The sequence below is a fragment of the Arachis ipaensis genome, chromosome B3, assembly GCF_059453495.1.
Source record: "Arachis ipaensis isolate K30076 ecotype BB chromosome B3, ASM5945349v1, whole genome shotgun sequence".
Lineage (NCBI taxonomy): Eukaryota > Viridiplantae > Streptophyta > Magnoliopsida > Fabales > Fabaceae > Arachis > Arachis ipaensis.
In genome coordinates, this window is record NC_142438.1 from 39,561,923 (window position 1) to 39,583,680 (window position 21,758).

General features: G+C 34.1%; 2 protein-coding genes across 7 annotated transcripts; one reads left to right on the forward strand and one right to left on the reverse strand.

The window, feature by feature from the left end:
• Positions 1-14,138: 14,138 nt before the first annotated feature.
• LOC107634393 (transcription factor BEE 1-like) lies at positions 14,139-15,602 on the reverse strand. The gene is made up of 6 exons (XM_016337905.3): positions 15,164-15,602; positions 14,939-15,058; positions 14,793-14,858; positions 14,650-14,718; positions 14,492-14,569; positions 14,139-14,409 (listed from the first exon to the last, which is right to left on the reverse strand). Exons 1-6 carry the CDS (start codon positions 15,539-15,541, stop codon positions 14,323-14,325), a joined length of 798 nt encoding a protein of 265 aa, XP_016193391.1. The 5' UTR covers positions 15,542-15,602; the 3' UTR covers positions 14,139-14,322.
• A 2,655-nt stretch (positions 15,603-18,257) lies between these two features.
• On the forward strand, positions 18,258-21,751 carry LOC107630332 (F-box/kelch-repeat protein At3g23880). 6 transcript variants are annotated; one of them, XR_002359250.2, is made up of 4 exons: positions 18,258-18,419; positions 18,520-19,858; positions 19,974-20,062; positions 21,439-21,751. XR_002359250.2 is itself a non-coding variant. In XM_016333430.3 (3 exons), the coding sequence occupies exon 2, from the start codon at positions 18,662-18,664 to the stop codon at positions 19,814-19,816; it is 1,155 nt and encodes a 384-aa protein (XP_016188916.1). In that variant the 5' UTR covers positions 18,278-18,419; positions 18,520-18,661; the 3' UTR covers positions 19,817-19,858; positions 21,439-21,751. The 6 variants fall into 6 exon arrangements, 2 of the variants coding, with proteins under 2 accessions (XP_016188916.1, XP_016188917.1); XR_001618248.3 differs by having other exon boundaries at positions 18,278-18,419; positions 19,974-20,147; XR_015907353.1 differs by lacking the exon at positions 19,974-20,062 and adding an exon at positions 20,281-20,313 and having other exon boundaries at positions 18,284-18,419; positions 18,633-19,901.
• Positions 21,752-21,758: the final 7 nt, after the last annotated feature.

The following is a 21,758-nucleotide window of genomic DNA, read 5'->3' on the forward strand; positions in this document are numbered from 1 at the left end:
GAAACCTGGTCAATGTTAATTCAATGGTTTTGATGTTATTGTTATTGGTCTTTTTGGATTATGGCTGCTGTCACCCTCGGCTGAATTGTTGTTGGAGCAGGAGATGTTATTGGTTAGTGCTTATTTTATGGAAGGTGTTGATCACAACATAAGGCCAAATTAATATAATTATACTTTTAAATTTACTTACCAATGAAGGATTATACTCTCTCTACCATTGAACAGCAAACAATATTCTACCTATAAATAAAACGAGGTCCAAGTGAACATAATACAAGAAAATATATAGGCTAATCACTTTGATAAAACCAAGTAATATTTATAATTAATCAAGTATATTAGAGTTATCATCATTATGGATCACTAAAATAAATGTTTATATCACAGTTGTTTTAGTGTTATTGGAGGTGAAGGCCAGATAATTGAGGGGTGGATAAGAAGGTTAAGTGAACAAAACGAAATAAAACTAAATTCATGTTTTAACTATATTCATGTTATCATTACATTTGTTCATATATATACTAAAAAAGTATATAATAAAAAAATGATTTTACAAAAGAATTCAATGATATCATATGTAGAAGCATGTAGATGGATCAGTTTCATTTGTTGTGTCTTTGCACAGAACAGACCGAGGAGGCTCAATATCCTTCTCTTGCAATGCATTTCCTCACAATCTTTGCATCTGGGAAGCAAATGTGTCATCCAAGATGCTCGGTTAAAACTGATGGTGATATTTCATCAAGTGATTTATAATTCTTGGAAACAGTTTACATTATAACAAGGATATAAATTGTAAATTAGTTAGGATCAATATTACATGAGAAGAAATGAAGAATTTCTGTCTAAGAGAGTATGTTATTCTTTCCCAACTTGCACATTTTCTCTTTGTGCAATTACAATAATTATTTTTAATAGTTTGCATAAATGTAGAGATTAAGAATCAGTTTAACACAGTCTATACTCAATTCTTTGGAATCATGCCGTTTATGCACCTAAAAGTAAAGAATGCGTATTATTGGTGAACTCATATGAGTCAGGTTCTTTGATGTTAAAGATAATACAGAAATTGAAACACTATTCTGCAGCAGAAACCAATCAATCATAAGCAATGAATTTTATCTTAAACCCTGAGGCAATGACATATATATGCCATGCCTCAATTTAAGTTACATAATGTAATGACACTATAATCAGGGATGGACAGATGGGGCAAGTGACGGCCTTAGCCCGCTAGATTTGTTTTAAAAGAATTAATAATAATAAATTATTAATTATATAAAATTATTATATATTATATAATTTTATTTTTTGTTTGAAAAATATATTTAATATTTAATTTAGTATAAATAAAAGTTCAGTTTAAATATTAATAATTTTTAATATCTAAAAATAAGTGAAATAGTAGAATATTTTTTATCCAATGAGTTCAGTAATCAAAATAAATTTCACATTAGAATGCAAGTTTAATATTATAAGTTTGATATTCATGTTGTATTAAGTAATTTGTGTATAATTTCTGAGTTATATCAAGGATTAACAAAGACACAAAAGTCTTTAATGTATCATTTGATTGATCATTTGATTCACTTGGTATTAACTATTAACTCTTTCAATTTCAACTACTACAACTAAGATTTTTTTTCAACTATGAATAGTGTGAAGAGTAGACCCGAAAACAAAATAGATTTTTTACAACTAATAAATTTTTTTATAATGCATCTTACATTTATAATTTATTTGCATAAATTTTATTTTAATATATATATGTTATTAGCCTTCCTATAATAATATTTTTGAATTTGTCCCTCACTATAATTTAATATGAAGATAAAAGAAATAAATGAATCCATTAGTGGCATTGGCCATCTCTTGATGTAGATTAAGAGAATGGATTCTCTCAAATTTTAATTATTAAAAAAAATTGAGGGAGTATGGTGTGATTTTTAATTTTTTATTATTTTTTTTTTATATTTTTTTGTCTTATTTATAAAATTAATGGTAAGAGATCATACTTTACTCCCTTAATTGTTACAAACAATTGAAAGAATTCATTCGCGTAGACTAAAGTATAATGCGTCATAAATTTTTAAGTTAAAAAAAAAAGCTAACAACTCTAAACATAAACTAAATATGACATTTTCATTGGTAAAAATAAAAAATAAAGTAAACAAGAATGAGAATAAGAATGTTATTTCCACTCTACTAGTTAGTATTGTTCTGTGTATTGCATCGGTATGTATGAAAGACAAGATCGGCAGACAAAACACAAACAAAAGATAAGAGCAGCAGCGCAAACAAAGACAATAACAAAATCAGTTGCACAGAAGATAAAAATTATTTTACCAAAAATAATTGAATAAAATTTTATGATTATTAAAATTTAATTTAATTATAATTTATTCTATTAGTTTGAAGTGTTTATTAGAAACTATTTTAATAGATTAAAATTAAATTAATTTTTATAATTATAATTATCATTTGAGTTTAGATTAATTAAGATTATTATATAAATTTATTATAATAAGATATTTTATATAATTAATTCTTTTATAATTGGAATTTAAATTAATTAAAATTTTTAAATAATTTTTATTATGATGAGATATTTTGAAAAAAATAAAAAAATTATTATCATTATTATTGTTATTTTATTTTTTAACTACTCTAATTAAAATAAGAATTTGTTTAATAATATTATTATTAAGTTTAAAACCTACTGGTATATGAGTAAATATCGATACTCTTCGATAAATTTAACTTTGCTAATGTTTCATCGTATAACTTTTATCATTAAATTACTAATGCCATTTATATTAGTAACTTATGTATATTTAACTCTCTATATATTATTATTTATATTTTAATATATCCATTTTTATAATTATCCATTTAAGATATTTATAATTTCAACTCTAAACTGTGACACTCAACTCCACCCCTTGACACATCATCAATGTCATTTAATTAGGATCACTAATCATCATTCCCACGTACATGACAGAACCAAGAAAAAAAAAAAGAAGAGGAAGCTGTGAGTGAGAGAGAGAATGAGAAAGTATGGAACCTCCAACCTTTGGCGTTTGATTTCTTGAGTTCTGTAATTTTGATAAAAAAATTTAATTTGATTAAAGTGTTTGTATCTTCTTCCTCTTCACGCTGACGTTATTTTTGTTTGAGGGGAATCAATGGTGGAGCTGTTGTCCCTCCATGCAAGGTTCGGCTGAGAGAGCCCCGGAGGTGGAGTAGCTGATTTTGACGTTTTCTTCTTTGATTTCTGGTTCAGAAAGCTTCTTTGGTGTTTTAGTTTGGTGATCGCCGTACGGAAGTAGCATTTGGTAATTTTGCACCGATTAAATATTCAGTGATAAATTATCGTTGGTTTGCTTGATTATTGATTGAGTTTGATTAAGTTTATGTTGAAATTTTATTGAATTATTGTTGCTTGTGATTTGTTGGTTCGTCAATGAGAAACAGCCCAGTTGGGGTTGTTTTGATGATTTTGGGGTTGTTGTGAATGAAAATTTGTTAATGAGAAATATTGATAAGGTTTGATGGCGGAGAGATTAAATTAAAAGTTATGAAAAATTGGTAACCGTAAATTACCACTTCCTGTTATTTTCTTTATTCTTATTTCATCTTTATTTTCATCTTCTGCACAAGTTCTTCGATTACCACTTCGCAATTCACTCTGCAATACCATTTTGCAATACATCGGTTCAATCGAGGCACTAGATAAGTAAATCTTGGGTCAAGCTCATCCTTTGAGAGAGGAGTCGTATACGCTTCTCAAAGGAGATTGTGATACAAGCTCGTTTCGACACTATCTGTCAAAATCGACGAAAAACGAGTGAAATAAATTGGCATGTCCGGTGGGACATTGGGTAAATTTAAGTGACGTATAACTTTGCATGCAATTGCAAAGTGGTAAGATTATAAGTATGTCTGATTATGCTTGTACTTCGACTGATGGGTTGAACTCTGAAGAGGCAGAGGAGGCCAGTATGAGAAATACTTGAAGCTACCCCTATAGTAGTGAGTAGTGGTCGATGTGGTGCTCCTATTGTGATTACAGAAGGGCAACCTTCGACATGGCCCCAGTATGAATTGTCATATAATTATTCACCATCTTTTGAGGTGATAATTCATCCTGGGAGTGGTAGCGTGAGGACTAATCCACTGTATAATCTCATGCCTCTTCCTGGATACCCCACATGAGGAGGGTATAACCCTAATGTTTTCAACTATAATGCTTGTCCGCATCTTATGAATAATCCCCCATATTTAGTGTAACATCCTACCACACAGAGCTTTACGCTTAAGTTTGTAAAACAGGGGTAGTGAGGTATTACAACCTCTAAAATAAAATATATAGATATAGATATAGTTGAAGAAAGTTGTATCTAGGAGCCTTGAAAAAAAAAAGTTTAAACAAAAAACCGTATAAAATGAAAAGCGCATCACACTAGAAAACATAAACTGGTAAACAGATAAGGGTAAGACATGAAATATATAAAGGATAAAGTACCAAAATACATGATAGCAAGCTCCGGGCTCATCCTGCGAAGCCAAGGCCGGCCAGAGAATATTTACATACATAAGTATATAAGTATAACCCAAATACCCCAACATACATAAGGTAAGTACCTAGTTCTCCAAAAACCTCTAAGAGGATTAAACATAAATTATATATATATATATATATATATATATATATATATATATATATATATATATATATATATATATATATATATATATATAGAGTCTATAAACATATAAACAAGGCATAAACAAAATACATCAATCCCAAAATATCCATCTTCGCTTGCATAGAAAACACCAGATGCTCAACAAGGTACCTCTCGACCTGCATCTGAAAAAGACAACATATATATGGAATGAGAACCGGAGGTTCTCAGCATAGTAAAGGTCCCCACGTACATAAGATATAAGGTCTCGGAAAAGTTAGAAGTAATCATAGAACTTCGATACTCAGAATTTAAAACGGAAAACCATAAACAAGGTAGGTTATCTAAGGTTCTTATTTCTAATTCCTTTCTAACTTAAGCCCTAATTTCCGCCTTCCGTCTTCCGCCAATCCTTCAAAACTCTGATGGAACCACACAAACAAACAAAACATGACAAAGAAAAACAAAATTAGAGTATAGTTACAGCAGAAAAATCATATAGCAAGTAAGCATAGATATTCAAATAGGCAAACTCAAGTAGTGCAAACTCAAATAAGACAATTAAATGCATATGATGTATGCCTTTTCTACTGGTCGTGAGCTCATGTGTTAGTTTCTTTGCCAGAACCCGACACACCTGGTAGCTAACCCGGATATCATCTCTCTGTCATGCCTCCACACTCTTAGGATATAGTGCCCGTCACACTCTCGGGATATAGTACCCGTCACACTCATGGGATATAGTGCTTGTCGCATTTCCTAGGATAAAGTGTTCTCATACTCTTGGGATATAGTGTCTTCCACGCTCTCGGAATATAGTGTCCGCCACACTAATGGGATATAGTTCCCGACTCACTTTCCAGGGTAAAGTGCTTCCACACTCTTGGGATATAGCGCCCGCCACGCTTTTGGGATATAGTGTCCGACACACTTATGGGATATAGTACCCGACACACTCTACAAATAGAGAAAAATACGATGCAACAAAAACATAACAGATCATACACAAAAAATATTACAAGAAAAAAAGTAACTTAACATAATCATTTTCAATCCACCTCATCATAGTCATAGTCACTACCTATCAGAGATATAGTGCCCATCACACTCTTCGGATATAGTGACCGACACACTCATCATCAACATTCTCAATTAGGCCTCCTTTATCAAATTCATTTATTATCAATCATTGATTATCAATTTTTCCATCATTCATAACATCATCATCATTACTTCCGCACTTTCTCAATCATAATTCATTACTCCACAACTTCCTTCACTTCTAGGTTACCACCTTTCATAGTTCAACCCCCTTCACTATCATTACAACTCAATTCTAGGGTCTTAGAGAGTAAAAATAGAGGTTTAGAGGTTTAAAATCATGTTTAAAATCACAAAACTCAAATTTCTAAAAAATAGGTCCCGCATACGGAACCATATTCCGCGTATGCAAAAGTATTATTTTTCCCAATTCGCGTATGCGACCTTTGCTCGCGTACGCGAGTCTCCTTGGCTCGAATGGTTTGCTCGCGTCGCGTGCGAGTGTCTGCGTACGCGAACCCTTAAATTCATATCCTCGTGTACGCATGCACCCTCTCGCATACGCGGGACATCAAACCCGAATGAAATGCCCACGTCGCGTGCATGCTTACGTACGTAAGTTATGCATAATAGCTAAAATGGTTAAGTGCTGCAAAATTTCATTTTTACACATTGAACTTCTGACGCGCATAACTTTTTTGTTAGAAATCATTTTAGTCCGTTCTTTGAACGGCATAAACTTTATGGACCCAATTTTTATATGAAACAAGTTTGAAAAGGTTTGGGATCCGGAAGTCGAGTTATAGCCCACCGAAGTTCAGTCAAAAATTATTTTTTCATAAAAAATTATCAAACCTCTACTTTCACAATTTTCTACCAACCTACCACAACTATACATAGCACCAAAACATACCAACCACACCTCAATACTTCATTTTCATATCATGACATCCCATTCCACAAAATCATCAAGTCTAACTCCAACAATTACATTCAATACAACATTATTTCTCAATGTACCAACAATAATAATTCATGTCCATTAATCTCACTACAACATCAATCGTCAATGTATCATTATAGTTCATTAAAACCATCACCTCATCAATCATACACCACATTCATACCTTTCACCAACATACCAAATATCCACATCAATCCAACACATACTACAATAACTAAAATCACTAAATAGACATCAAACACACAGTTCATCTTATCCTAGGTCATCTAGCCTAAGTTTTCACAAGACATTACATATTGCATACGAAAAACCAAAATCATACCTTGGCCGAGTTCTTCCTAAGTCAAAGACACCTCAAGGTCACTGTTTCTCAAGTGCCCACAATTCCAAAGCCTCTCCAACAGAATTTTGGCCACCAAGGTTCAAGAATCAAGCTCCCAACATCATCAAGGTACTCCAAAACAACATTATTTAATCTAAATCCACAACATATTCACTAAAATCAACATCCAAGCTTGCTAATTCACTAATCAATAAGAGTTTTGAGGTTCTTACCCTACCCAAGCACCAATGGGATAAAACTTAATGGTTTTCTCAAGCTAGTTGGATCCTAAACACCAAGACATCAAATTTCAATAACCAAACATCCAAATTTTTGAAAATTGGGGGAAAAAAAAGAGGTTGAGAGTGAGACCGAGATTCCTTACCAAATTAGTTAGTGGGCTTAACGGTGTGGTGATCGGAGCTCCGGATTGAGAGATATGATGAGATGAAATTTGGGACTAGGGTTTGAAGTTCTTCCCCTTCTCCCTTCATGTTTCCAGTGTGAAACTTATAATGTGGGGGAGAGAGTGGCTGAAGCCATTCATTAATGTGATGTTGGGTTGGGCCTTGGACCTGGTTTGGGCTCGATTTGACCTGTTTTGCCTAATTTTATGCCGAAACCTTTAATATTAGTGTCAAAATTTATATTTTAATTATTTATTCCATTCTAAACTATAAAATTTAACTTTCTACTTTTTTTAAGTAATAATTAATTTACTGGCTTATATTTATTAATTATCCGGGGTTTACACTTAGGGTCGATACCCATGTAGTCGATACCCGTGCACTCAATACCCGTACAGTCGATACCTAAGCAGCAACCTCAACCTATGGTGTCAGGAAAAAATACCATTCCAAATATAATTTTGATACCTAGGCAAGTGTCGATTGAACCAAGAAGGTCGATGATTACAGCTAGGGGAGAATTTATCATCCCTAAGATGTCGAGACACATTCCTACAAGTATAAATCCCTCAAACGCAGTCGAGTCATTAGCTGTGTTTCGACAGCAAATAAAGGATAGTCATCATGACTTAGTTAATATGCTGACTCAGCAGATGGCTACAGTCTTAAACCCTATTCTTGAAAACAATACTGCTAGGATAGAGCGGGTAGCTCGATGTGTCGATAATATTGCATAAATTATCAATTGACCCTATAATATCCCTCTAAGTTCCAATGTAAACAATCCTCCAATAACATTGAATAGAGGGAAAGATCCTAACAAGATATTGCATGAAGCTAGAGCTAACAATGCTACTCAGGCTTATGAGCAAAATATTACTCAGACTGTCGAACAAATATTGAATTGAGCTGGCCTGAATATAGGAATAACTAATCAGCCCTATTTTATTTCTCCTTTCCATGACTATGTCTTGCAAGCTGAATTTTCAAGGGGCATAAAAGCTTCAAAATCTCTCACTAAGTTTTCAAGAGAAAGTAGAGAGTCGACTGTCGAACATATTGCTCGTTATATGGTCGAAATAGGGGAGTTGGCAAGCAATGAATATTTGAAAATAAAATACTTCCCCTCCTCTTTTGGCAAAGAATGTTTTTACTTGGTTTTTAAACTTGCAATCCAACTCGATACATAGTTGGGTACAATTAGAAAGAGGCTTTCATGATCAATTCTTTAAAGGAGAAATAAATGTGACTTTGACTGATCTATTCACAGTCAATAGAGAAAAGTGTGACTCGATCAACGACTATTTAATACGTTTCAAGAATATGAGAAACAAATATTTTACTCCTATTCCGGAACCGGGAGTAGTCAAAATGGCTATCAATGGTCTCGACTTTTCTATTCGAAAGAAGCTAGTGAATTAGTAGTTCCTCAACATAGCTAAATTAGATGACAAGGTTAAGAAAATTGAGAAACTAAATAAAGAAAAAGAGGAATTTGAGTCAAGCGAGAAAAAAATCCTTTCTCAATAAAGAAGTAACTTTTTTTAGAATGCATCGTTGAAGAAGAGTCGAATAATGAAACTGCTTTTACAGCTGAATTAAAAAGATGGACCTCCCTATGTATGTCGATCTCTTAATCCAGCAAAAGACAAATCTCCTTTATTGGGAGAAAGAAGTTATTCTTTCGACCTAACTAAAACAAATCAAATATTCGACATGTTATTAAAAGACAAGCAACTCGTTCTCCCTGAGGGAAAACAAATCCCTTCTGTAACAGAAATCAAGAATCGGAAGTTTTGTAAATTTCATCAAGCTCCTGGACATCATACTAATAATTGTGTATATTTTAGGGATTTGATTTAGAAGGCGATTGAGGATGGTCAACTTAAGTTTGCTGAGAAACCAAAAATGAAGGTGGATACAGATCCCTACCAAGTACATTTAAACTTTGCTAAAATCGAGAAAATGATTTGCTCGATTAATATGGCTGCTGTCGACATAGTCGATGAAAAGGGTCAAGTCGAGATTGACATGTTTAAAGCCGAAAGGCCAATTTATTCAAAGGATGGGGAAGATGTGCTAGATTTCCTACTAAGGCAAAGGGATGAAGATGGAAGGATTGGAGAGATCAAAGCTAACGATGGACCTTACTATGTCAAACAGATGAATATTAGCATTAAGGAATATCGATCTAGTGTTCGACCACTAGACGTTGATATGAGCACATGTGACCAATCTCTCATTAAAGGGTGCTATGTGGGGACCCATGGTATTAGATTGGTCCCTAAGGCCAAGGAGGACTTGGCCGCCAAAAAAACCATCTAATGGAAGTGTCGAGCCACTAGGCTCGACTCTCAGGCTACATGGCTGAGAGAAAGGAGTGCATAGGGGAGCGTGCACTGGATTGTATATATGATCTTGATCCCTTAGAATTTGAGAAGTCTGATTTACTTTCTTAAGATTTGCACAAATAAACTTATTAAGCTTCAAACATGATATTTTTCAGGTTGAAGTTGATGTCATCAAAATCAAATATCTAGTTTCTAGAGAAGGAACATTAAAAAGTGGTCCTATGTTCTAGTCGACGAATTTCTGTGTCGACATTATGTCCTGGTCGATGAATTTCTGTGTTGATCCTTAATCCTGGTTGACGAATTTCTGTGTCGACCCTATACCCTGGTCAACGAATTTCTGTGTTGACTCTATGTCCTTGTCGACGAATTTCTATGTTGACCCTTAATCCTGGTTGACAAATTTCTGTGTCGACTCCATGTCCTAGTCGACAAATTTCTATGTCGATAGTCCAGTAGTAGAAGTTTAGCTGCAGTAGTCGATCCTGACCCATATCCAGGATCAGATTCTTGGTGAATTTCAGCATCACTAGGAAGAGGAGTATAGCAAACCTAGAAAAGGAAGGGTATAAAAGTTAGATAGCAAGTGAACATTTATTTAATAGATGATGCTAACTTAAGAAAGATAACAGAGGAGAAGTTGTCGAAGTATGAGATGCTGCTGTCAATGGTGGATTCTGAATCGGAGTTGGAACAGGGGCAGACAAACTAACAATAAGCTAAAGAATTTCTGTTTTAGCATGAATAGGCTGATCCACTTCCCGATCAGAGGGAGTGTCGACATCAGCAACTTGAGAGTAAGTCCCTTTCTGTGATTTCTTTGATTGAAATGGCTTCGATTGCAATGCAGGTGAAATTGCAAGTATAAGAGATAACGAGAACAATTTAAATGACAATGCAATACCTTTGAGGAGGTAGTAGGTCAAACTTTATGAACCTTTGATGGTCCAGCTCCCATCATAAACATATATAAAACTTGTTTTTTTTTCACAAAATAATAAGTTTTAAAGGGCATTTGTTGGCACTCAAAATCGATATTTCGACTCAATTAAATGTCGACTCTTTGAAGGTCGACATAAGAATTGTGTCAATTTGAATAACTAGGTGAAACTAGTAAGAGAATTAGTTTGGCCTTCGGAATGAGTTTTTCGACACTGAGATAAATGTCGACAGTAGTTTGTATTAGGCTGAAAATTAAGTTGAAGGTGCAGACTTGAGCAAGAAGAGTCGAAGTCAAAGATTGCCAACATTTGTTGGTGCTAGATAGTTTTCTCGACTTAAATGAGTTTCGACTATAGAGTTTCGAATACTTGTATCGATCTAAAGAGTTGGAGCTAGTAACATATGCAGATGCAAGCAAGTCGAAGTCAAAGAAATATGGTGTAAGAACGTCAAAGTCAAAGATTGTCAAAGCTAGCAGGAGAGTCAAAGTCGAAGATTTCAGCATAAACAAAGTCGAAGTTGAGGATTTCAGCACGTGAAAAACAAGTTAGAAAGCAGTTACTTTTTTTCCTTGAACATTAAGGCTTTTACTTGACCCTCGAGTTGAGTTGACTATTACTTGATTCTCAAGTTGGAATAGAGAACATGAGGTGAAAAGTAAAGAACAAGCTGCATAGTGAATGTGCGGGGAACAACTGTCAAATCCTTCCTCTATAAATAGAAAGGTTGAAGTCAAAATAATCATGCATTCCAACCTACTTCAAAGTCACATCAAAATTCTACAGAAATTTTTCGTCACACTGACGCACGGAAAAATGAAATACTTGTGCATGTGAGTGTTGAATGACACCACTATTTTCTTTCAAATTCTTTATTTTTCTTTATTTTCTTTTCATTTTCTTATTTTTTTTAAGTTTTATTTTTTTTTGTTATTTTCCTTCGGTTATTTCCATTTTTTAAAGTTCATTGTATCTTTTATTACATTTATTTTTATTATTTTTCTGTTATTTTCTTTATTCTTATTTATCTTTATTTTCATCTTTTGCACAAATTTTTTTATGATCACTTTGCAATTCACTCTTCAATACCATTTTACAATACATCAATTCAATCGAGACACTATATAAGTAAATTCCGAATCGAGTTCATCCTTTGAGAGAGGAATCGTATCCGCTCCACAAATGAGATTGTGATACAAGCTCATTTCGACACATCTGTCGAAGTTGACGAAAAACAAATGAAACATAGATATATTCGTCTTTTAAAATTTTTAAATTAAACAACTTAATTCATATCCATTAACTATGACAAATGCACAAATGTAAGAGCTCTTTTAGTACTTGACGGATTTGTCTACCACAATTTTTCAAGAGCTAAATTATTACTTGGCTCTATAAATACGAAGAGCATCTAACAAGCAATAAGTTGTAGTTTATTTTACTTGAAAGAGGTTCAAGATACGCCCACTGTGGCTAAGTCCTTTAACTTTCCCGAATTAAGTACTAGCCCTCCCCTGAACAACTACCTCCAACTCTCCAACATATGTCCCTCGAATTAGGAATATATATACCCCTTCTATGAACTTGGGTCTTGCATTGGGACCCATCATTTAATATAACTATCTAAGAGACAAATAAAGAGCTTGGTCAATAGTGGGTCAAATAGGAAATAGATAGAGAGTTGCAGTGAAGCTAAGACCTCAGAAAGCAAAAGTGATGGAGAACCCACATTGCCCATCTTCTTTTGAGCATGGCGTGGCCCATATCTACTCCCAATTTCATGATGCAATGCATCTAACCCTCCCTTCCCCTTTCATTGTTTGATGACAACCAAATATGTTGTAAATATTTTGTTTCCTCAATCATTCACTTAATGAATTGCCAACATCCACAACGATTTTAAGTGTAGGTGGGTTCCATGGTCGATTTGGATTCAGCTCTCTAGTTGGTCGCCATATTGTTCCGCACTAGTACTCTAGTAGTTGTATTTACACTGCTTAAACGGATTAACAATACTATTAAATTTTCAGTTTACCGACATAATTGCTGCCGTAGGGCCTCCAAACTATGGCAACAATTCAGTGTGGAACTTGGTAGAAACCAACGCAATCAAGTCAACAGATTTTGTACACCATAAAAACTTGCTTACATTATTAATTACCAGAGTTTTGAATAGTGAGAGAGAAAGAGAGGCACATATAACAAGTAAAGTGTATCGTCGAGTCAATTTTCAGCCTTAGAGATTATTCATGACAAAGGAATAGAACTACAGCCACTATATTGATTGAATTCAATAATAGCATTAGCTGCAATTTGAAATTCAATGCTTCTGGGGCTTCATTTGATGCCGCTGCTGTCATTGTTATTAAATCAATTTAATTTGATAATTATAGTAAGGTTTAATTGGTCGAGCATGAGAGAGTCATGAGAATGATTGCACCTAGGGCTGGAAGTGAGCCGAGTTTAGTCGAGCTAGACCAAGCTCAAGCTCGGCTCACGAAAATTGAGATTAACCCACGACTCAACTCATTAACAATTGAGCTTATTTCTTAAGCTTAAGTTTGGCTCACTGAAGGTTCATGAGCCAATTCGAGCTCACAAGCTGGCTTAAATAACAGAAACATAATCTATAATTTTATATCAATAAATTATAACTTATATATATTAAAAAATATTAACTTTATATATTATATATCTATTAATTATAAATTTTTTATTTATGTCCTACATCAAAATCATATAAAAAATAATTATAAAATTTTAAATAAGAACATTAATATATGTAAAATTATATATTCCTATTTTATATGTATATATATGATATTAAAAGTATAAACTAAATGTATATAGGATATGTGTGTATAAAATGTATATATATAATTGAGTCAGCTCACAAGCTAATGAGTTGAGCTTATTCACGCTCAAACTCGACTCATTTAATTTATGAGCTCAATTACAGGCTCAACCTTAGCTCATCAGCTCACGAACTCAGCTTATCGAACTATTAACGAGTCGAGCTCGAGTTGGCTTGACTCGCTTCCAGCCCTATCACACCTAACAATTTTCAAAATATTATCTGCGCACAAAACATTAGTCACTAAATTAATCATCATATATTTGTGTATTAATACATATATTTTTAAATCATTGAAAATATATATTTTTGTATTACAATATAAATTCTACCCAAATAATTAATTTGGTAGTTAATTTTTGTGTGCATCTAATATGATTAGAATTTTTTACTCCAAATGATTAAAATCATCGAAAATGAGTTTTGTCATGAGGTTTTAAAATTAATTAATTATTAAAGTTATTACATCATTTTTATTTTATTTTTTTTCACGTATAGGTCAATAACTAATCTATTGCAGATCTTAGTTCCATTTAAGATTTGTGGCTAGCCAGTGGGATTTCATCATATTTTATTATTATAATATATTTCAATTTTCACTCAAGAACACATCACGTATTGGCTCAATTGAGTTGTTGGGATTATACAAACAAGAATTGTGAACGAATGGAAACAAATGATCTTCTAAAATGGTAGGAACTAGAAAAACATATATAACTTCTTCATGGTTCATGACTTGTGTGGTTAAAACTTAAAAGCAATAAGGCCAAGTTGGTTGAATGCCATGTCCCTCTCTCTCATTCTTCGCCAACTCTTTTGCTTCTGATGCCCTTGCTCTCTGCAACAATTCAAATTTCAAACATTATTTACATATAAATAAATAATATAGTGATGAGAATTTCAATTCAGTGAGCATGCACCAGCACTGTTTCGAAAGCATCTGTCTGTGAGTTGAAGTCATAGAAAGCACTTGCTGCATTAAGCTTCATAGAGAGGAACTGCAAAGTATAATCAAACATGAATTCATTGCCAGCAATTATAACAACAAAAATACTTTGCTATTCTGATCATCACTTACCTCCACTTGATGCTGCAAGGACTGAACATAGTTTATGATCTCTTCCAACATTATTGCCATTCCCATAGTCTGCAAGTTTATTAAAAAAATCAGATTTTTTTTTTTGGGTAACTAAGATATATAAAAATCAGAATCTGCTTTACCTTATAACATCCCGGGACAATGTTCTGTAAGAATTTAAGTTTCTCATTGATTTTCCCTCTTCTAACCTGAATTACATTTATTAAATGATAAATATGTATTAGTCCACATTCATTTATTTCTTTGTAGAGGGTATTAGAAATGGTACCCTTTCTGCTAAACTGTGAGTATCAGTAGCTTGGCCTCTTCTTGCTCTAACATGAACTACTTCCTTTGATTTCTTTTCTTCTGTTTCATTCTTTTTTCCTCTCTTCCCTCTTCCATAGTTCTGTAACACATGCAGTGAAAATGAACATCTATGCTGCATACATGTCAAACAATGAAGATCCAATAAAAGAAAAGAAAGTGAATTGAAAATTTCAAGAAAACATACATTTTTTGTGTTGCTGCCACTCTCAGATACTGCAGGAGTTGAGTTTGCTGACATGGTGTCCGGCGTATCAACCGCTTTGCGCTTTTTACCTTGTTGGATTTCATTATCTGCTGAAGATATGGTAAGTGAAGATGGAAGATCACTGTGATTAACATAATGGACAAGGCCTGAAAATTCAGATTCTGGAGAACTTATGAAGCTGTGACTTGTGTTGAAAGGCATTAAAAAGTCCTGCATATGCAAACTTGAGTTGTTGTTTAGGATATGTGAATTCACATTCATCACCCCTTTGAATCCATTTGTTAGTTCCATAGTGTTAATATCTAAGAAAGGAAAAGAAGGTCTAAAACTATGCAAATCTGCTGTGAATTCAGCCATGTGATGTGACTTTATAAAACAGATTATGTGAGAGGCTTTACTTGTATGTCTAGATAATGTGGATAACAATACTACTATTTATAATGTAAGATTTGCAGTTATGTTATTAATGAACTACAGAAGCAGGGTGACATGGCCACGTGGCGGCTCGAGCTTGTGTATTTTTGTTCCCCCTGGCTGGCTCCACATACAGGAGAAAAATGTCCAATAACAATCCCATGCCTTCTGAGACATGCACTGAAATATGGGTCCATGTTCTGTGAGAAAACCAACCACTGCCTAATTTGGAGCATTTAGAGCTTCTAGCTCTCTACCTTTCTTATGCATTATTATTATGTAAGTTTTAGGTGTAGTGGGAAAGGGCATACCTTGAGTTTCAGGTATTTTAGAAATACTCGTATTTCAGTGATCTCAATTGTATATTGGAACATTAGTATTTTTGGAATACCTAAATATTTTACTAAAATGTTATGCAACTATTTCAGTCAACAAATGTGAATAGAAAAAGGCTTATTTAATTTTATGATTTAACAACCAAGTTCTAACTAATACAAACATGTTTTCCCACATTTCTAACAAGTTATAAATTTTACCCATTGAATCAGAAGGTGCTTGATTTATTATCACAGTTAATATGATATATCCAAAGCTTTCAGATAAAGAAATCTAATATCATAACTTGTTTTTGCACTTCTGCCACATGTTACAATGCAAGTACCACCTTAATGAACCATGATTTTCCTCAGTCTTTGATATGATATAATATTTATAAGATGCATCTTAATTATTATTATTATTATTATTATTATTATTATTATTATTATTATTATTATGTAATGTGTATATACTTGTGTTTGGAGTATGGTAGTTCATTTAATTCAACTTTTACCAAAGGGATAGATTCATTCCTTTTGTTTCACAGTCTAAAGAAAACATATGGAGCAATAGTAGTTGCCCCTATATTACCAATTTTCCCAGAATCGGTAACGCCCTATTTGATTAACACGTAGCAGAACCACCCCTTCTCTCCCTTAATTTGTCAAGCGCATGTAACACCATACACTATTACAAGAGGGTCCTTCCTTTCTTTTTCTTTTGAACTTGCCCATGCTTTTATATTTAAGGCTTAGTAAAATAAAAGGAAGTGCAGCCAAACAAGTTCAAGTCTGAATGAGGATTCCATAGTAAGATGGTTTATGCCTTTATGGTAATGGACGGCTACTAGTTAGGTTGGATTTACCTAATAGATAACTGAATTGTATTTCCCCACTTAGGAGAACCTATATAATCGCATCCTTAAAGTGAAAATTCTAATATGTTCTTTAAAGATAGTAGTATTAATTGTTCATATTAATATTTCCCATAACCTTAGGCCTAGCTAGGCTACCTCTCTTTTGAAGAAAATTCGGAGGAAAATTTGTCACCATGGACCACAAAATATTATACCGATATTCAGTAATATATCTTCAAAATTTAGATGATGATAAATTGAGAATAGGGTGTATCGGATGATAATTTTCTTATTGAGTCTATCAAATCAGATCAGCAGATGTGATAGCAATATTCGATATTCAAATCGGATCAGATATTATCACAAAATTTGGATAGTATATGCTCGCAGAATTTCGATCTTCTATCACAAGTTCACACTCATAAAAATGTCCTAGTTTTGTAACAAGTTGCCTTTTTTTTTTTTCCTTTTAAACATCAGAATATTCCAATGGGTTCATTGATAATTGGTACTTATGCATTTAAAGGTTTCATTTACAGAACTTAGTAGATATACACTATCGATATATATGAGTCAATTCATACAAAGATGTATTTTGGTCAGGAAAAGGTTTGAAGTTTAGCCCAAGGCAAGTGTTCGAAAAAACATTAACGACGCAAAGTTTCTTGGTCCAATACTCCAATGTGCTAATTTGAATATCACTTTGCAGTCCAATTCTAATCTTTAATCCATAAAGCCTGAAATTCACCCCAGGAAAAAAAAAGTCCTATTCAGAAGTATAGAACTAACTTTTGATTTTTTGGTATGTGGCTGGTTTTGGGTACATTTTTAGGGGATCACTTACCTAATTAAATTAAGAGTTGCTCAAATATTTTTTCTGAGGTCAATGTTATTAGAAGTCTTGACCAAAAAAAAAAATGCTATTAGAGGTGAATTTTTTGTCATATTATGTGGTCTCTATTTGACTTAGAATTGTGGATTTAAAGAAGTCAAATAGATTACATCCATGTATATCATACTATTGTTTAGAGTCTTTCGAGTGTTCATCTTGATCTCACCATCAAGATCCAAAAACTGAATAACAGGTCTAGACTGTGAATTTAGCTCTAATCCAACGGATTGTAAATGCAGCGGCAGATTACATGACAAAAACTGCCGTGCATTGCAATATTTCTTATACTGAGTGATTGTTGCCTCTGCAAGATTTGATTGAATTTTTAGCAGAAAATATATTCATTTTTTTAGTCGCTAAAAAAAAATTTTAGAACTAACACTCGGAGACTATCACGGTTAGAAGAAGCAAGGGCCAGCTGGGTAAGGGTCCAGTCCTTTTGTTGTGTGTGGGTCGGACTGCCGGCCCATACTATGACCAAAAAATTGGGAACATTCCGCAAGGACGCAAAATCAAAGCTGAATCTTTGTGTCATGTTCTTGTTGTCCCGTCAAATATAACCTAAGAGAGGCCCAGTCCAAAAAAAAAAAACTAGGAGAGGGAAATGAGAAGGGCGAAAAATTAGGCTCTTGGTCTTGGGTAGCAGCAGTGAGCTCCGGTAAGAGCTTGAGTGCCGAGTCCATGGTATCTTCCGGTGGGGTTCTCGTTCCTTCAAACACTACCAGATAGAAAGAGGAGCATCGCGGGTCAGGGAGGTGAGTAGCTAGTGAGCTTTTCTGCCATATTTGTTCTCATTCTTTGCATCTCAATAAACAATGCCTTATTCTTTCTATTTCTTGCTGACATCGTCCACAGATCGGATTAGTCGTTAATGGAGGGCTCTCTAGATGAATTTTCAGTTTCCATAACTGCTTTCAGATTTAGGGTTGCTGCATAATTTTCATTTTAAGCTTGTAATCGCATTTCAGTTCTTGGTTGTAATCCGACTTCCGAAGACATGGCGGCTCAACACCCAACACCGCCACAAGCACCACAGCCGCTCCTCTTCGGCGAACTGGAGATGGAGATCCTCTCTTGGATTCCAGCGAAGCCTCTCACGCGCCTGAAGCTTGTGTGCAAGTCATGGAACTCCATCATCTCCAATCCTCACTTCGTCAAACTTCACCTTCAGCGATCGCCCAAAAATGCCAACCTCCTTGTTACGCTAGGAGAAATATCCCCTGAAGGAGAAGTGAGTGTAGTGTTGAGTAGCGTTGAATCTTTCATCCGGAATCCTTCCTCCACTCTTACTGCTCAAGATGGTTGCCACTCTTTAGGCGTTCGAGGCTGGGTTTTGGGTTCTTGCAACGGTTTGGTTTGTATTTGGGATGGCAATGAAGATTATCCCCACGATTTCCAGTTCCGTTTATGGAACCCTCTCACAGGGTTTAGTTCGGTGAAATCGCCGCCCTTACATGTCAAATCGGATGCTTCTTTTGGGTTCGGGTATGATGAGTCAAGTGACGGTTACAAGGTGGCGGCTGTCTACATTAACTATACCGATAATTCTTGGGAAACAACTGTGGAAGTTTATAGGTTCGGTAGCAGTTCTTGGAGGAACATCGATAGTTTCCCTGCCTTTCCAATTGCTATTGAAGAGGACGGCATGTACGTCGGTGGCACTCTTAATTGGCTTGCACTCCAGAACACTAAGGGAGGTGTTTATGATTGGGGTGCTGTTACACTTGATATGTTAGTGATTGTTTCGCTTGAGCTGAAATCGGAGACATATAAACAGATTCAGCTGCCTAATGGTATTGATGAGCTCCCCAGTCACATGCCAAGTCTGAATGTTTGGGGTTATTGTCTGTATCTTTCTCATGATTACAAGAAAACACATTTTATTGTGTGGCAAATGAAGGAGTTTGGAGATGAAATCTCTTGGACTCAAATGCTAAAGATTAGTTTTCAGCATATCAATGTTGAACTGCCGTTGCCTTTGTTTATATGTGGGAATGGAGATATCTTTGTGCTTACAGCAAGTAACGGGGACATTTCTAAGATAGTTTTGTATGACCCGAGAGTTAATAGTGTTGAGCACATTAACATCTTGGATAAAAATCATTTTGCCATTACCAATGATTATGTTGAGAGCTTGGTTCAGCCCTGTTAAAATTCAGTTCTTCGAAGTTCTGCCCTTGCGGGTTATTGTTCTGTAAGTTATTTTAAATCCTTGCGTTTCATGTAGGCATAGAAAAGTTCAGGTCATTGTGATTATTTTGGGTGTTTCCTTACTTGGCAACTTCTTCTTGTTGGATCCAAATTTGCAGACAGATCACTCAAAGTTTGGGCAGACTTGATACATACTTTCTTTGACTACTTGTTGCACATGTTTATTACTTTTTGCTAATCGTTGGATGTAAGTTTACAGACAAATGAAGTGGCGTTGATTTTTTCATTTGTTAGATCTAGAACATGATTTTCTGGAATGAAGAATGATTTTGGTGAGCATCTCATTGTAGAAGCAAGGAAATTTTGACTTTCTTTGTTTAGTTATTGGTTATTTACCTTTTCATGATATATGGCAAGCTGGATTGTACTAGTTGCTCAATTTATGATGTATATACCCTTCACTAGTTTTTGCAGTGGAAATTATGTGGCTATGTCAAGGTGGTTTTCATCATCTGCATCTCTATTTTCCCTTCAATTTTTGTTCCGATAGTGCCTTCTTAGAACCAAAAAGCTTACCTGTCAGGGTATTGTTTTTGGTTCTCTTTTCGGTTCAGAGAAATTTCTTATGCAGCATATGCCTTCTTGGATCTTTAGAGTTTATACATGTCTAATAGGATAGCAACTAAGTAAGATTGCTTGCTTAGATTGTTACATACATGTCTAATAGCATAGTAAATATGTGTATTCTGGATTTTGTTGATGTGAGATTAGTTAATTCAAAGGAAAAGAATGACAGAATATTGAATAATGGAAGAATCTTTTGCCACCAGAAAAGTTAGATGAAATTAAGATATTAAAACGATGTTGTAGAGGGATGATTGGGACTTGGGAGGGGAGGGGTATCATTATAAAAACAATGAGGGGGCTGCTTTTAGTGTTCTATAGCTGTTTTGTCAACAAAATTATCAAGTCCAAGAATTAAAGTTCACATTAGTAGCTGAGAATTTGTTTCAATGCACTAGAAAATATACTGCTAAAAGTCACAATTGACATTGAACTGTAAAATGATAAGTTTGATGCTATCACTACTTGCTAACGTTGCTGCACTGCTAATACTAAGTTGTCCCCTGTTGCATTCAGTAGAAACCTCAGCTCATGATTAACTCATTTGAATTGTCAAATGTTTCTTATAGCTATCTTACATTCCCAATTTGATAAGAATAGCAACTGCACAATGCAGCCACTGCCATGTTTAGTTTGCCTAATATAAAAGCCAGATACTGTAACTATCATGCACTTCATTTTGACAACTCAATCTATGCTTTGTAAGATCAAATTGTAGACTTGTAACCAATTTTTGGCATCACTTATGCAAACAAAATATGAGTATTTTGAATAACAATTTTAAACTCTTTCAAACCATTATGTCTTTCTTAAAAATCCTTCTTTCTCTCTCTTTGTTTAAACTCAATTCCAACAAATTTGGATCAATATTTATTTATTACTAGCTTGCAAAACTTTCGTTATAGAAGAAGTGAATGGAAAAATAAGTGTGTTTATGCAAATTATTAAATTACGAACTTAGTTATTGATGGAAATATAAACAACAATTTCTATCTGCAGGGTCTGGAAAATGTGACACCAATGATTACAAAGATAGACCGGAAGAGTGCAAAAGAGCTTGATTGCTTGAATCCTATGGCTTGGTTACAAGAATGGTAATTCCTACTAGTAGTAGTTATAGTGATTAGATCTTAGCATGTTGCAACCGTAATGTTGAGAACCTTAGATGATACAACATGTGTAGCATGTTACTGCATGCATAGGAATGTAAGCAGTGAAGATTGAGAACCAAAATTTTATAGAACGAGAAGCAGTTATTAGGTGATATATATGTGTGATACTTCCTTTGCCAATGTTATTAGTTCTTTTAAAATATTTAC

What these genes read in the sequence shown, in the direction of transcription:
- LOC107630332 (XM_016333430.3), top strand. Translation starts at nt 18,662, where the DNA reads ATGGCGGCTCAACACCCAACACCGCCACAAGCACCACAGCCGCTCCTC.
- LOC107634393 (XM_016337905.3), bottom strand. Translation starts at nt 15,541, where the DNA reads ATGGCTGAATTCACAGCAGATTTGCATAGTTTTAGACCTTCTTTTCCT. An exon ending in CCTTGCAGCATCAAGTGGAG is followed by an intron (nt 14,570 to 14,649) that starts GTAAGTGATGAT and finishes TATACTTTGCAG; the next exon opens with TTCCTCTCTATGAAGCTTAA. An exon ending in ATGCTTTCGAAACAGTGCTG is followed by an intron (nt 14,410 to 14,491) that starts GTGCATGCTCAC and finishes GAATTGTTGCAG; the next exon opens with AGAGCAAGGGCATCAGAAGC.